The sequence below is a fragment of the Patella vulgata genome, chromosome 5, assembly GCF_932274485.2.
Source record: "Patella vulgata chromosome 5, xgPatVulg1.2, whole genome shotgun sequence".
NCBI classification, from domain to species: Eukaryota; Metazoa; Mollusca; class Gastropoda; family Patellidae; genus Patella; species Patella vulgata.
Genome location: NC_065883.2, coordinates 5,344,673 through 5,361,424, shown reverse-complemented (window position 1 = coordinate 5,361,424; position 16,752 = coordinate 5,344,673). Strand labels below are relative to the sequence as shown.

Sequence of the window (16,752 nt, the reverse complement as noted above, 5' to 3'; positions counted from 1 at the left end):
GTAGTAATCAGGGAATTTTTGATGTGGTCGCTGCCTCTCATTTTAACTTATTCCAAGTAGATCAGTTCAAAAGAACTGATTCGAATACCAACTCGAGAACTACGTCGTGTACAAAACGAGATAGGTAATCGAAACCAATATGTTTTCTCGTAAAAACGCCTCTTAATGATTGACAAATCAGGGATGGCATCTGTAAGGAATAAAACAGTAAACCCTATTTCATTTCACATCAGATTTGCTTTATTTTTAGGTCTTTTGGTATATTATTGTGGGAGATTTTTGCTCTTGGACACGTTCCATATCCAGGTTGTTCGAACGAAGAAGTGATGCATTTTGTAACAGTTGGAGGTAGATTACAACCACCAGAAAGTTGTCCAGCAGCAGTGTAAGTTTTTTATAATCACGCGCCAAATGTCATGTAGCGTTTTTCAGATTTTCATTTCATTGTTATTTCTGATGTGGTAAATGTGTTAAATTGTTTTTTCTTTTTCTCAGGTTATTTTTTTCAGTCTTTCTTCCCCAGTATAACCTCCGTCTCGTGCTTTATCCGGGGATCACGGTAGCTAAGTGGGTAAGACACTGGCTCGCTAGCCTGGAGGTTGGGTACTCAATCCCTGCATTGGCCGAGAAAGTTCATCCTGATTTTCCGGCATGGTTCCCCCCTTGTCAGTTATACAGGACGGAGGGCCTGACAAGGACAGCTGTCTAGTCGTTCGAATGGGACGAAAAACCGAGGTCCCGCGTACACATTGGCGTGCACGTAAAAGATCCCTTGACAGTTGGAATTCGATATAAGAGCAAACCGTAGTGCCGCTGTCCGGGCAAAATTTCCCCCATAGCACACTGTATGGCCTATGCCCGTCTTCATTAGCCCAGTTCGGAGCAAAACAGTAGGACTTTAAACCCCATTTCATTTCATTTCGTGCTTTATCCTACAGTACACACACAGCATAGTATATGCTCAACGAGTAAAAAAAAAAAAAACCCATTGAAAAATACTGAATGATCAAAGTGTTGTGATGTTAAAATGTATAGTAGAATAGTAGGATGTTAAAACCCCATTTCATTTCAGTTAAATAGCATTTTTGTTTCTCCCAGGGTACCATGGTGGCTAAGTCCCTGGCCCGATATCCTGGAGGTCGGGTGTTCGATCGCTGCATTAGCCGAGAAAGTTCATCAGGATTTTCCGACATAGTTTTCCCTTATCAGTGGTGCAGGACGGAGGGCATGACAAGGACAGCTGTCTAGTCGTTTGGATGGGACAAAAAAACAAATCCTGTGTATACATTGGAGTGCACATAAAAGATCCCTTGGCAGTTGGATTCGATATAAGAGTAGGCCATAGTGGTGCTGCCCAGGCAAAAACTTCCTTCGTAGCACACTGTATGTCTTCATTAGCCTAGTATAGGAGCAGAACAGTAGGACGCTAAAACCGCTTTCATTTCAGTTCAAATATATTTTTATTTCTCCCAGATTTGATGTGATGGCATCATGTTGGAGTGGAATTGCTGAAGAAAGACCATCGTTTAATCTTATTATAACAAGCTTGGAGAAAAGTATCCAGGTGAGTAATAGACATCTGTCAATCATTGCCACAGTGGCTCGGTGAGTGTCACAGGTGAGTTATAGACATCTGTCAATCATTGCAACAGTGGCTCGGTGAGTGTCATGGGTTCACACCGGAATACCCGAACAAAGAGTTTTAGAAATATACTACTGAATCATTGCCACGGTGGCTCGGTGAGTGTCATTGGTTCACACTGCAATACCTGAACAAAGAGTTCTAGAAATATACTATTGAATGTGAGTTCTATTTCTGAAAAAAAAATACCTATAAATAAATAAATCAACCAACACAATTTGCGAGAGAGATGGGGGTGGGGAGGGAGAGAGAGAGAGAGGTTTCAGCAAGATTTTCTGGTGTGGTTCTATAAGCTATGTCTTGTTTTTAAATCTCATAATTATATATTGTACTTTTATAATATGTAAATATTTATGGAATGAATAATGGTGTCATTCGGATGGGACAAAAAACAAAGTCTTGTGTACACATTGGTGTGCACGAGAAAGAATTTTTGACAGTTGAAATTCCGAATAAATTTGCTGTCCAGGCAAACTTCCCCTTATGGCACACTGTATGGCTTATGCCAGTCTTCAGTAGTCCAGTTAGTGCAGAAAAGTAGGATGTTAAACCCTATTTCATTTCACTTTGCGTATGGGTGGTCTGACATGTGGACTTTTTATCATAAGGCCCTCCAGTTTCCAGGTGGTTGGGTAACCGAATAGTTTACACATGCGCATTGTATCATATCAAGGGGGGTGGATGGCTGAATGGTTAGCGTGCGCGCGCTGTATCATACAGTCTGTCATTGAGTCGACTGGCGTGGTTTCGAATCCCCGGTTGTACGTGACAAGGAGTAGGGTCGCCTGTCCAACCTCGTGGGTTTTCTCCGGGTCCTCCGGTTTCCTCCCACTGCTAAAGACCCCTACGCGCAAGCGAATTATTGAAATAAAATTAAACCATTTGTTAGTCCCGAAATGACCTAGTTTGTGTCGAGTGGACGTTAAACCCCATTTCTCTCTCTCTCTCTTGTATCATATCAAGGTCTGTCATTGAGTCCAGTAGCATGGTTTCAATACCCTGCTTGTACCTCATGTTTTCTGCGGGTCCTCCCACTGCTAAAAAACCTATGCACAAGAAAATTATTGAAATAAAATTGAACCATATGTTAGTCCCGAAATGACCTACTTTGTGTCGTTAAACCCTATGTGGGTTTTCTCCAGGTTCTCTGGTTTCCTCCCACTGCTAAAGATCCCTATGCACAAGCGAATTATTAAAATAGTTGTGTCGAGTGGACGTTAAACCCCATTTCTCTCTCTCATTTAATTTCTCTTATTTTGTGTTTTTTTTAGGATGATGATGTTGCTTTACGTGGATTACCTGTGTTTTATTTACCACCTTTATTAACGAGTCACCGATCGTATCACCCACTGAGTAATTACGTCACACCATTTCAGACATCATTATGTGAACCTTGTGATTATCTCGAACCATTAATTCCTAATATTAACCATTCCAATGATTCAACTGTGCTAGAATTTCTAGATTCTGGCAATCAGATGAACGATACTCTGAAGCTAGAATATCGCGATTCGGGCCATCCATGTAACGACGCTATGCATTCTAGTGGTAATATTTCGCAAATGAACGAAATGGGAGCGGACTCGGTGTTTGAAGACAGTGCCGTGGACGTGAAACTTTTAGTAAACGACTATCAAGATTCAGATTTGAACGATTCTTTACAAGTTTCGTCTGTAAATCAACTTTCATCATCTTCTCCTGCAACATTAGGATTTATAGCGTCCATGCAAGAAATGGAAACCTCGCGATATAACGATATCATCCCATTAAATACTCTACAAACACAAACCTCTAGCAGACGGAATAACGGGTCCTTACCCTTGGCAGATGTGTTGATACAAGTGACCAAGTCCTAACAGTTGTAACATATCGCCGTTTTTATGTGGTTGTGAATTTTTGTCATTGGAAGAATTGTGAAACCCGAGTGATTTTTTGTTCTATTTGTGTAATCCTGCATGATTACATATTGATTTGATCTATTTTTGTAATCTTGAGTTCTGTTGTATTGTTTTTGTTCTATTTGTGTAATCACAAGTGATAACATATTTTTATGGTTGTTGAGTGTAATCCTGATTGTTTAAATATTATTGTTTCATAATTGTTATGTAATCCAAGGCATTTACATTCTATTTGTGTTACCCTGAGTGATTACATATTGTTAGTGTTCTATTTGTGTAGCCCCGAATGATTACATACTGTTAGTGTTCTGTTTGTGTAGCCCCGAGTGATTACATAATGTTAGTGTTCTGTTTGTGTAGCCCCGAGTGATTACATACTGTTACTGTTCTGTTTGTGTAGCCCCGGGTGATTACATAATGTTAGTGTTCTGTTTATGTAGCCCAGAGTGATTACATATTGTTATTATTCTATTTGTGCTATCTCAAGTGATTACATGTTGTCAGTGTTCTATTTGTATAACCCTCAAATGATTACATATTATTATACTTGTATAATCTGGAATGATTGCATATCATTTTTGTTCTATTTGTATAACCCCTAAGTGATTACATATTATTAAACTTGTGTAATCTAGAATGATTACATATCATTATTGTTCTATTTGTATAACCCCTAAGTGAATACATATTGTTATTGTTCTAGTGGTGTAACCCTTGGTGATTACATATTGTTCTTTTTGAGTAACACTAATTACATATTATTATTGTTCTATCTGTGTAACCCTTGGTGATTACATATTGTTATTGTTCTATTTGTGTAATACTGGGTTGTTTTTGTGTAATGTAACCTCCATATCATATAACTATTATTCAGTATATATTTTGCTAAAGCTAGTTGTGAGAATAAATAAAGGGAGAAATCATTTGTATATATACCGGTTGAGTGCTAAATAAAGGGAGAAATTATTTGTATATATGCAGGTTGTGTACTATGTATATATTTGAAGAAAAGGCTAAAGATACCATGGAATGATAAATTGGTACAGTCCATGTTCTGTGAAACTGTTGTTTCAACCAGCACCAATTTCCGAACATGTCTTATAAGAAAAATAACTGTCACCTTTCATTCAAGGAATACATTGATAACTGGTGAATTAAGACATTGCGTGAACTGTATTCTAGAGACGTCTAGACAGACAGTTTAGTTCCTCATCAAGATTTGTATCTTTCAGACCTTATCAAATTGTTTAACAGGTTGTTTTTTTTCATTCTATGTAGTATATATATACTCAGTTCCATGTTGTGTATATACACATTGCACAGTACTGTGTTGTGTATACACAGTTCCATGTTGTGTATATACACATTACACAGTTCTGTGTTGTGTATACACAGTTCCATGTTGTGTATACATTACACAGTTCTGTGTTGTATATACCCATTACACAGTACCGTGTTGTGTATATACATTACACAGTTCTGTGTTGTGTATACAAAGTTCCATGTTGTGTATACATTACACAGTTCTGTGTTGTATATACCCATTACACAGTACCGTGTTGTGTATATACATTACACAGTTCTGTGTTGTGTATACACATTACACCGCTCCATGTTGTGTATACATTACACAGTTCTGTGTTGTATATACACATTACACAGTTCCATGTTGTGTATACATTACACTGTTCCATGTTGTATATACATTACACAGTTCTGTGTTGTGTATACACATTACACAGTTCCATGTTGTGTATACATTACACAGTTCTGTGTTGTATATACACATTACACATAACCATGTTGTGTATACACATTATACAGTTCTGTGTTGTATATACACAGTTCCATATTGTATTCTATGTATTTCCAGCTCAAGTACCAAATGTCATTGAATCAAATTAATTATTATTGAAATGCACGGGATACAAATCTATGGATTACAATTACTGTTTATCATAATTAAATATCAACCTTGCTCTGTAATAAATATTAATTGTATTTCTAAGAATTGTGCTCTGGGTATTTCAAATTTAAACATACATTATGCAAGAGCTAAATCTTCCTATTTCAGGTCTTTCTTTAGACCTAAAATGTTATCTAAATTATTAATTAGACATTAATTAACTTACCCATGAATAATCAACTCTCCATGGCATCGGATTTCTCCAATATTAAATAGATTAGAACAGTTCAGCCATGTTTTGATTTAAGCTAAAAATGGAGGAGCAAGACTTAGCTTCGAACAACCAGTACGGTGGTTGAAATTATTGCACACGTCTTCTCAAACCTTCAAAGACTCATATCTCCGCTCGCAATAGAGTAATTTGAATGAAATTTTCAAATTATTCATTTTACATTATCTATTTTGGAACTATTATAGCAAGAATGGCTAGCTCTTTATCTAAATTTTACATAATGTATCTTTAATTTGTTAACATCATGGAACCAGTTTTAATACTACATTTATCCCTTTATTGATTTCTCATGTTCTAGTTAATTTTCATTGTATTTAAATATTTTATAGTTAATTTGTGATCACAGGTTATTCGATTGCAATCTGATCGAAATACAGATCTATATTTCGTTTTTTTTTATACTTTTGATGGCCTACACTACATGAAGATCTGACCAGTTGCACTAGGAGGTTGCTTTGGGGGTCATACGAGCAGTTTTTGACCCTATGACGTCAGACATTGATTAATCAATCAGTGTTGACGCTTCTAGGGGTTTACCCACAGTTCCATGCATTGCACACCAAGAACTTCCTGTAACAGACCGTTTCATTGGCTAATATTATATAACAACTCTTCCAGATCCTAGTGTAGTAAAGACAAGTAAAACAAAATTTTGAACTATAAAAACGAAACGAAATAGGATCTGTGTTTTAATCAGATCGATTCGATGTTTCTTTCATTAATAATAATGTGATATTTTTCATATCAATTGTTGGGCGATGCAGGCATTTGTTTACATTTAAATTGTTTAAAGGAATCGTCTCTTTAGCTTGAAATCCACATGTATCTGTGTTTCCATGGAGACAAATTGTAAATAAATGCAAGATACTCTTGTTGCAGTCAAATGTGACTGACCGACAATGGATGGGAGAGGTGGTGTGGGGTGGGGGGTGGGGGGTCCTCAATTCCACCCTCCCAAATATAATCCTTGAAATACATGTTGCAGGATTCTCTTTTGAATCCTGTTTACTCATCTAACTAACTAGCAGGTTGGGGGGAGTAGGGGGGGGGGGGGGCTCCAGTGCCACACTCCCAAACATTATCATTGTATGCCTTACAGGCATATTTTTGTCAAAGTCGCCTAGATGTAAATAAGGTTAGGGCATGTGATTGTTGGCGAGATTGTAGGTTAGGGTAAGCATTGGGCTAGGTCCAGTGTGTGGGTTTGAGTTGGAATTAGCACTAGCCCTGTTTACGTCTTGTGACCCAGGACGAAAAATTGAGCTGGCCTTATTGTAGGTTAGGGTATGCATTGCGGCTAGAGTTGGGACTAGCACGATCCTTGTTTATATCAAGTGACCTATGATGAAAAATTGAGCTGGCCTTATCATTTAGCACTAACCATACATGTAGCATATTTTGGGTTCCAACCTCATTGGTTTTCTCCGGGTCCTCCGGTTTCCTCCCACTGCTAAAGACCCCTATGCGCAAGCGAATTATTGAAATAAAATTAAACCATATGTTAGTCCCGAAATGACCTAGTTTGTGTCGAGTGGACGTTAAGCCCCATTTCCCTCCCTCGTATTTTGGGTCCTATTTTTCTCTTTATTCACTAGAGAACGTAATAATTGAACATCTGTAGCCAATTTGGATTTGGAGTCCTATTTTTTGTCGATACTAACTAGATTGGGGAGGAGTGTAATGGGGGGGGCAGTGCAACGACTGGGTTATTGAAGACGGGCATGCACCATACAGTATCTTGCCCAGACAGCAGGACTACAGCCCACTCTTATATTAAATTCCAACTGCAAAGGGATCATTTACATGCATGCCAAGGTGCATGGCAATGAAATTTTTCTGCCAACAATGGGATTAAACATGAGACCTCCAGGTTAGCTTGCAAAACCTCTTACTAGCTGTTGGTCCCAATATTCCCTAGTTTGTGTCGAGTTGATGTTAAACCCTATCTCTCTCTCTCTTATGGTCGCCTGTCCAACCTTGTTGAATGTTGGTTTTCTCCGGGTACTCCGGTTTCCTCCCACTGCTAAAGACCCCTACGCGCAAGTGAATTATGGAAATAAAATTGAACCATATGTTAGTCCCGAAATGACCTAGTTTGTGTCGAGTGGACATTAAAACAACATTTCTCTCCCCCTCAATTTTTTTAAATAAAGGACTCCAGTGATAAACCTGTTGGTGTGCGTATGTTTCATTACCTGTCAAAATTGTAAATTGCTCAAAGTTATGAATGTTATAAATTTATGTGTAAGCTATTTTATTTGTATAAAATATTATGGGAATTATCCCCTGACCAATACAGTCTTGCCTTAACATGTGAATATTGTTTACTATTTGTTGATTTACTTTGTAAATAGTTTGTTTTCTAAATTAAATAAAACGATTCAAATCCTGAAATTGTTCTTTTTTTTTTTATTGGGGGGGGGGGGGCAGCGTAATGACGGAAATGAAATGGGGTTTAACGTTCTACTGTTCTGCTCCTAAACTGGGCTAATGAAGACGGGCATATGCCATACAGTGTGTTATGAGGGAAATTTTTTTCCCCGGGAAGCAGCACTATGACCTACTTTTCCAACTGCCAATAATTCGCTTGAAGTAGGAGGAACCAGAGAAAACCTAAGAGGTTGGACAGGTGACCCTACTATTTGTCACGTACAACTGGGGAATCGAAACCATGCCAGTTGACTCAATGACAGACCTTATGATACAGAGCGCACGCGCTAACCACCCAACCTCCCCATGCTACTTATGACTTAGAATGGACCTGAATAGTCCATTAGACATTGTAACTCAATAGGTAGCATATCATGCCTTTAATGAAGGGATCAGAGCAATGAATTTTTCCCTTCTTGCTCGGAGCCTCGGTCGCCAAGTGAGTAAGACGCTGGCTCGCTAGTCTGGAGGTTCCAGGTTTAATCTCAGTGTTAGCCAAGAAATTTCATCTGGATTTTTGGGTGTAGTTTCCTCCTTGTCAGCTTTTTAGTCATTTGGATGGGACAAAAAAAAACTGAGGTCCCGTGCACACAACACATTGGCATGCACGTAAAAGATCCCTTGGCAGTTGAAATTTGATATATGAGTAGGCCATAGCACCGCTGTCCAGGCAAAATTTCCCTCATAGCACACTGTATGGCTTAAGCCCATCTTCATTAGCCCAGTCGGAGCAGAACAGTAGGACATTAAACCCCATTTCATTTCATTTCCCTTTCCAGCACGACTGACACAAAGGAAACATTAGTCTGCGAAATCAGCTTCGGTGGAGAGAGAGAGAGAGAAATGGGGTTTAACGTCCACTCGACACAAACTAGGTCATTTCGGGACTAACATGGTTTACTTTTATTTCAATAATTCGCTTGCGCGTAGGGGCCTTTAGCAGTGGGAGGAAACCTGAGGACCCAGAGAAAACCCACAAGGTTGGACAGGCGACCCTACTCCTTGTCACGTATAACCGGGGATTCGAAACCACGCCAGTTGACTCAATGACAGGTCTTATGATACAGCACGCACGTGCTAACCATTCGGCCACCCAAACCCCCAGCTTCGGTGGAAACGGAAGGTAAACCCTATAAAGGAACCAACAAACCATGTGTAGTACTATCAGACTTCTTTCCTTGTTGTGTTTGTTTTATTGTTAAGCTGTAATGGCTTTGAAGGTTCCTCGTTCTCAATAAATAATAGCTGCTAGGAATATCTGGATGCGGTCTGATCAATTTCTCTCTACACCCTGTTTTATAACCCCCTAATTTCTGCACGTCTTAGATAGCCTTGACGTTAATTTCCATCCCAAATATGGAATAAACCTCTTTATTTCACAAGACTAAATGAGGAAACATTACCGTATTTGGTCTAACAACCATAGGTCAATTAACAGATAGAATTTGATGGATATTTTGACAATGGTAACGATTTTACCAAAATATCACTGTTTTTTATGTATAACTATATATTGACTCTATAGACAGAGTGAAGAAACAATTTTTCAAAGAACCAATATTGTCTTAAGGACCAAAGTGCTACACATGTGACATCCTTGATGCCGTCCTTCCTAAAGCTGCTATGTTGTAAATCATTATGCTGTCCAGAATAACTAATTTAATTTGTTGATGTTTGCCCTAAAATCATCAGAAAAATATGATGAAATGAAAGAGAGAGAGAGAGAGAGAGAGAGAGATGGGGTTTAGCGTCCAATAGACACAAACTAGGTCATTTTGGGACTAACACATGGTTCAATTTTATTTCAATAATTCGCGTAGGGGTCTTTAGCCGTGGGAGGAAACCGGAGGACCCGGAGAAAACCCACGAGGTTGGACAGGCGACCCTACTCCTTGTAACGTACAACCGAGGAAGGAATCGAAACCCCGCTAGTTGACTCAATGACAGACCGTATGATACAGCGCGCACACGCTAGCCATTCGGCCATCCAACGCTCCTTGAAATGAAACAGGGTTAAACGCAAATATAATTAAAGGAGTGGAAAATGAAAAGAAATGAAATGAGGTTTAACGTCCTGCTCCGACCGGGCTAATAGCCATACAATGTGCTATGAGGGAAATTTTGCATCGACATCAGCACTATGGTCTACTCTTATATCAAATACCAACTGAGAAAGGATCTTTAACGTGCACACCAATATGTACACAGGAAATGAAATGAAATGAAATGGGGTTTAACGTCCTACTGTTCTGCTCCTAACCTGGGCTAATGAAGACGGGCATACGCCATACAGTGTGCTATGAGGGAAATTTTGCCCGGACAGCGGCACTACGGCCTACTCTTATATCGAATTCCAACTGCCAAGGGATCTTTTACGTGCACGCCAATGTGTACACGGGACCTCGGTTTTTCGTCCCATCCGAACGACTAGACAGCTTTCCTTGTCAGCCCCTCCGTCCTGCATGTACACAGGATCAGAGAAAAAAAATCATGACTGTTGATGGATGATAGATAATTTACGCCTGCAAATGACTTATTCTATCAGGTCGTGTCAAAAAATTCTCCTATGCCAAATATACTTTCACCTCAAAATAAAATTTATTGGCTATCATAACCTCATCAAAATATCCATCTTGAAAATGACCAAATCCTATAAATTCCTCTCTGGAGAAATTCCAGACTTATTTAAATTATCAATGCAAATTTCTGAGTTTATTAAATTTGGCTGTAAAAATTTACATAGATCCAAGAAATTTATAAAATCTTTTACCTAAAAAAAATACAAAAAAGAATTTGGGTGGGAAATTTAGATATCTAGATGCAAGAAATTTATGAAGTTTGATCTAAAAAAACAACAACAAAAAAACCCACTAGAATCTTTGAATATATATATTTACAATTTTATCACATTAAAATATCACATTTACATAATAATTATTAAAGTTCAATTTCCTCAAGCTATTGTAGAGAGAGAAAGAGAGAGAGAGAAAAAATGGGGTTTAACTACCACTGACACAAACTAGATCATTTCGGGACTAACATATGGTTTAATTTTATTTCAATAATTCGCTTGCGCGTAGGGGTCTTTAGTAGTGGGAGGAAACCAGAGGACCCGGAGAAAACGGACAGGCGACACTAATCCATGTCACGTACAACCGGGGATTCGAAACCACGCCAGTCGACTCAATGACATACTTTATGATACAGCACGCGCACGCTAACCATTGAGTCATCCATCCCCCCCCCCCTCAAGCTATTGTAGGTTTATAGATATTTATGTCACAATAAAATATCACAGTTACAGTAGATTATCCATATTTATTCATTAAACATACATTATGCAAGAGCTAAATCTGCCTATTTGCAGGTCCTTCTTTAGATCGGAAATGTTTTCTAAATTATTAATTAGACATTAATTAACTGATCCAGGCCATAATCAACTCTCGATGGCATCAGATTTCTTTGATATTAAATGGATTAGAACAGTTCAGCCATATTTTGATTTAATCTAAAAATGGAGAAGCAAGACTTAGCTTCGAACAAAGAGTATGGTGGTTGAAATTATTGCATACGTCGTGTCAAACCTTCAAAGGCTAATATCTTCGCTCGCAATAGAGTAATTTGAATGAAATTTTCAAATTATTCATTTTACATTTTTTATTTTAGAACTATTATAGCAAGAATGGCTAGCTCTTTATACATAATGTATCTTTAACAAGTATTAATAAAGTTTTAACCAGAAGTATAATAAGTAAATAGAAACCAATGAGAGAGAGAGAGAGAGAGATAAAACTTAATTTGGCTGGCGGCTTTGACCTACAGAATCTGCCATGACTGGACATTAGCTTATTACTCCTCAAAACATCACCCAAATAAATAAGTAGCTGTTTTGCTATAAGTCCGTTTTATAGTTTATTGCTCTATCCAGTTACTAAATGTCTTTAAAATACAGATGTGACGTCATCCTTTGAAGTTGCCGTATCATTATTTCAAATAATGGTACGAGCAAGGTTACAAGCGTACATTATTTATACTAGTTGAAATTTTGGACCCGCATGACATATTTCATTGCAAAGCATGTGCGAGTTCCGTATTTTAAGTTGTTTAATGGTCTTGAGTTTAAGACATTGCGTAACATATTGAAACAACACGAGGGACGTCATTTCAATATATTACACAATGTCTCGCTCCCGACCATTAAACCCCACGTAAAAGATAATTATTGAAATTGATAAGAACTAAAACTTAATTTGCTTTGGCCTAAAGAATCTGTAGTTTTAGACATGGTTGGTTAATGGTTAATTTAATTTGCTTTGGCCTAAAGAATCTGTAGTTTCAGACATCGGTAATAATCTCTTTCTCGTTGGTATACTGTTAATGAGTTTTATATTCATATTTAATCATCAACCGACACTTCTGTTGTAACTTGAGATGCAGCTGTCATTTGTCTCCCATTATCTGAAATAAATTCAAATAAACTATCATGTCTGTGTAATATTAAAGTAGCGAACCCTGGGTCATATTGGTGATTATTGAAGGTTGTTTAAACACACATACAGGCTATATCAGAGATGTTATTTCAAAATTTTGTAGCTCGGACATTTTTAGTTGGGGTTAATAAGAGTCGAGAATCAGGTCACCAGAAGTCAGGAGAGAGAGATGTTATTTCAAAACTTTCTCGGTGGGACATTTATAGTTGGAGTCCAGAATCGGGCCTCGAGTTCACTAAGCATTCTCAGACTTAAGTTGAGAATTAACTCAAACTTGTTCGCCTTATTTTAACTAAAATATAGCCCTTTATAATAATTTTGTTGTTTTAATGTATCAGATATATCAATTAGAAACTATGTGCAAAGTTTTGTGTTTCTGCATCAAAGATATTTCTCATAAACACTGATTGAAAATTGAGTAAATTCTCAACTTAAGTCTGAGAATGCTTAGTGAACTAGGGGCCTGGTCACCAGAAGTCCTTGCTCAAAACGAAGTTATTTTAACCGATTGTTATCTTGCTGTGTCATTTGTTAACGTTCCGTTAAATTTCTGTTGATGGAAGGTCAATTTTATTATCCGTTAGCTAATGGACTGATTAAAGTTAATCCAAGAGAAGACGTATTTGTTCATTGGCTGAATTTTAAATTTTTAAATTCATTGTACATGTATAATAACTTCATAGAAGTTAGTATTAACAAGAAACTGAAGACAGTTGGACAACTGTGCAGTCTGTTCACAAAACTTGATTTAAGACAAACCAAAAAACCTATAGACTACTTTATTTAGGAAAAATTATGGGATTTGCACTACAGAAACTGTAGAATATTTGGGGCCATTATTTCCTACAAGCCTCCAAAGTTCATCCTATAGAAAATGGAATAGCCCGCCATACCCCAACCCTCTAGAATGTTCTATAGAAAATTACCGTACACTGGTAGTCTATGACTATACTTTGACTGACAGCCGACCGATTAATGCCATCGATAAACAGATAACGGGAGAGAGAGAAAGAGAAATGGGGTTTAACATCCACTCGACACAAACTAGGTCATTTCGGGACTAACATATGGTTTAATTTTATTTCAATAATTCGCTTGCGCGTAGGGGGGTTTAGCAGTGGGTGGAAACCGGAGGACCCGGAGAAAACCCACGAGGTTGGACAGGTGACCCTACTCCTTGTCACGTACAACCGGGGATTCGAAACCACGCCAGTCGACTCAATGACAGACTTTATGATACAGAGCGCGCACGCTAACCATTCAGCCATCCAACCCCCCCAACAGATAACGGAGCCCAACAACTCCATTACATATAACAGAAAGCTAACAACATGTTAAAGTTAACAAGTTAATAGGATACATTAATCCATGTTAACGAGTCGTTAAAAGTTAACAGACTTTTGAACAACCAGAAATGGGGTTTGACCCAAACTAGGCCATTTGGAGACTAACATATGGTTCAATTTTAGTTCAATAATTCGATTGCCCGTAGGGGTCTTCAGCAGTGGGAAGAAACTGGAGAATCTGAAGAAAACCCACGAGGTTGGACAAGCGACCCTACTCCTTATCACGTGCAACTGGGGAATTCAAACCACACCAGTTGACTCAATGACAAACCTGATGATACAACGCTCACACGCTAACCATTCGGCCATCCAACCCCCACCGCCATTGAGGAGACGATTGGTCAAGATTGGTCGCATTATTTCTGTTACGTCCTTTTTGTAAATCATTTTTTTTCATTTTTAGTGAAGCCTGTACTATAACAAGCCCGGGACTGTACAATGCAGTGGACGCTTACGGCTGGCCCCCTGATCCATTCACTTGATTTGATATTTGTTTATTTGGTGCAATGTCTATTTTCTGTCTTGTCCACAGGTTTATCTTGTTGATTTTAGAGAATAAGGTCAACTAGAATTATTTTTTATGTAATACATGTTCCTCCTAAATCAATATAATAGGGCTGTCAAAAATGAAATTTTTTCATCAGGCTTTGAAGTCAGAAGAAGTTTTGAGTTTCAAGAAATTATTTTAACAAATATGTTTTTCACATGTCTTTCAGATGTTTTACAACAATATGTAACTTAAGAGTATTGTTCGATTTTATCTTTCAAAGCCTCAACAGAAACAAAAGTTATAATATATAAGTAATCAAATGATACAAGTAACTTTATCACTGGAAAAATGAGGAAATATGATACATAAATATTCACATTTTGGGACTAACATATGGTTTAATTTTATTTCAATAATTCGCTTGCGCGTAGGAGTCTTTAGCAGTGGGAGGAAACCGGAGGACAGTAGGGAGAGAAAGGCAGGGAGAGGGAGGGACAGTGAGGAGAGAGAGAAAATGAGAGAGAGAGAGAGATAGAGAGAGAGAGGGGGGAGAGGGGGGACAGTGGGGAGAGAAAGAGAGGGCTGTACAGTGGGGAGAGAAAGACAGAGGGAGGGACAGTGAGGAGAGAAAGAGAGGGGGAGGGAAGTGAGGAAAGAAAGAGAGTGGGAGGGAAGTGAGGAGAGAAAGAGGGAGGGAAGTGAGGAGAGAAAGAGAGGGGGAGGGAAGTGGGGAGAGAAAGAGAGTGGGAGGGAAGTGGGGAGCGAAAGAGGGAGGGAAGTGAGGAGAGAAAGAGAGTGGGAGGGAAGTGGGGAGCGAAAGAGGGAGGGAAGTGAGGAGAGAAAGAGGGAGGGAAGTGGGGAGAGAAAGAGGGAGGGAAGTGGGGAGAGAAAGAGAGTGGGAGGGAAGTGGGGAGCGAAAGAGGGAGGGAAGTGAGGAGAGAAAGAGAGTGGGAGGGAAGTGGGGAGAGAAAGAGAGTGGGAGGGAAGTGGGGAGAGAAAGAGAGTGGGAGGGAAGTGGGGAGAGAAAGAGAGTGGGAGGGAAGTGGGGAGCGAAAGAGGGAGGGAAGTGAGGAGAGAAAGAGAGTGGGAGGGAAGTGGGGAGAGAAAGAGAGTGGAGGGAAGTGGGGAGAGAAAGAGAGTGGAGGGAAGTGAGGAGAGAAAGAGGGAGGGAAGTGAGGAGAGAAAGAGAGTGGGAGGGAAGTGGGGAGAGAAAGAGAGTGGAGGGAAGTGGGGAGCGAAAGAGGGAGGGAAGTGGGGAGAGAAAGAGGGAGGGAAGTGAGGAGAGAAAGAGAGTGGAGGGAAGTGAGGAGAGAAAGAGAGTGGAGGGAAGTGAGGAGAGAAAGAGAGTGGGAGGGAAGTGAGGAGAGAAAGAGGGTGGGAGGGAAGTGAGGAGAGAAAGAGGGAGGGAAGTGGGGAGAGAAAGAGGGAGGGAAGTGAGGAGAGAAAGAGGGAGGGAAGTGAGGAGAGAAAGAGGGAGGGAAGTGGGGAGAGAAAGAGAGTGGAGGGAAGTGGGGAGAGAAAGAGAGTGGGAGGGAAGTGGGGAGAGAAAGAGAGGGGGAGGGAAGTGAGGAGAGAAAGAGAGTGGGAGGGAAGTGAGGAGAGAAAGAGAGTGGAGGGAAGTGGGGAGAGAAAGAGAGTGGGAGGGAAGTGGGGAGAGAAAGAGAGGGGGAGGGAAGTGAGGAGAGAAAGAGAGTGGAGGGAAGTGGGGAGAGAAAGAGAGTGGGAGGGAAGTGAGGAGAGAAAGAGAGTGGGAGGGAAGTGAGGAGAGAAAGAGAGTGGGAGGGAAGTGAGGAGAGAAAGAGGGAGGGAAGTGAGGAGAGAAAGAGAGTGGGAGGGAAGTGAGGAGAGAAAGAGAGTGGGAGGGGAGTGGGGAGAGAAAGAGAGTGGGAGGGAAGTGGGGAGAGAAAGAGGGAGGGAAGTGGGGAGAGAAAGAGGGAGGGAAGTGAGGAGAGAAAGAGAGTGGGAGGGAAGTGAGGAGAGAAAGAGAGTGGGAGGGAAGTGAGGAGAGGGGGAGGGAAGTGGGGAGAGAAAGAGAGTGGGAGGGAAGTGGGGAGAGAAAGAGAGTGGGAGGGAAGTGAGGAGAGAAAGAGAGTGGGAGGGAAGTGAGGAGAGAAAGAGAGTGGGAGGGAAGTGAGGAGAGAAAGAGAGTGGGAGGGAAGTGGGGAGAGAAAGAGAGTGGGAGGGAAGTGAGGAGAGAAAGAGAGTGGGAGGGAAGTGAGGAGAGAAAGAGAGTGGGAGGGAAGTGGGGAGAGAAAGAG

At 39.8% G+C, this 16,752-nt stretch overlaps 1 protein-coding gene across 1 annotated transcript in view; it reads right to left on the bottom strand.

Moving 5' to 3' along the window:
- Positions 1 to 5,509: 5,509 nt before the first annotated feature.
- The window catches only part of LOC126821635 (protein phosphatase 1 regulatory subunit 36), a 30,286-nt gene continuing 19,043 nt past the window's right edge, over positions 5,510 to 16,752 (bottom strand). Inside the window, exon 16 of the mRNA XM_056100890.1 lies at positions 5,510 to 5,520. Coding sequence (XP_055956865.1) covers positions 5,510 to 5,520 — 11 coding nt within the window. The remainder of the gene's footprint in view (positions 5,521 to 16,752) is intronic.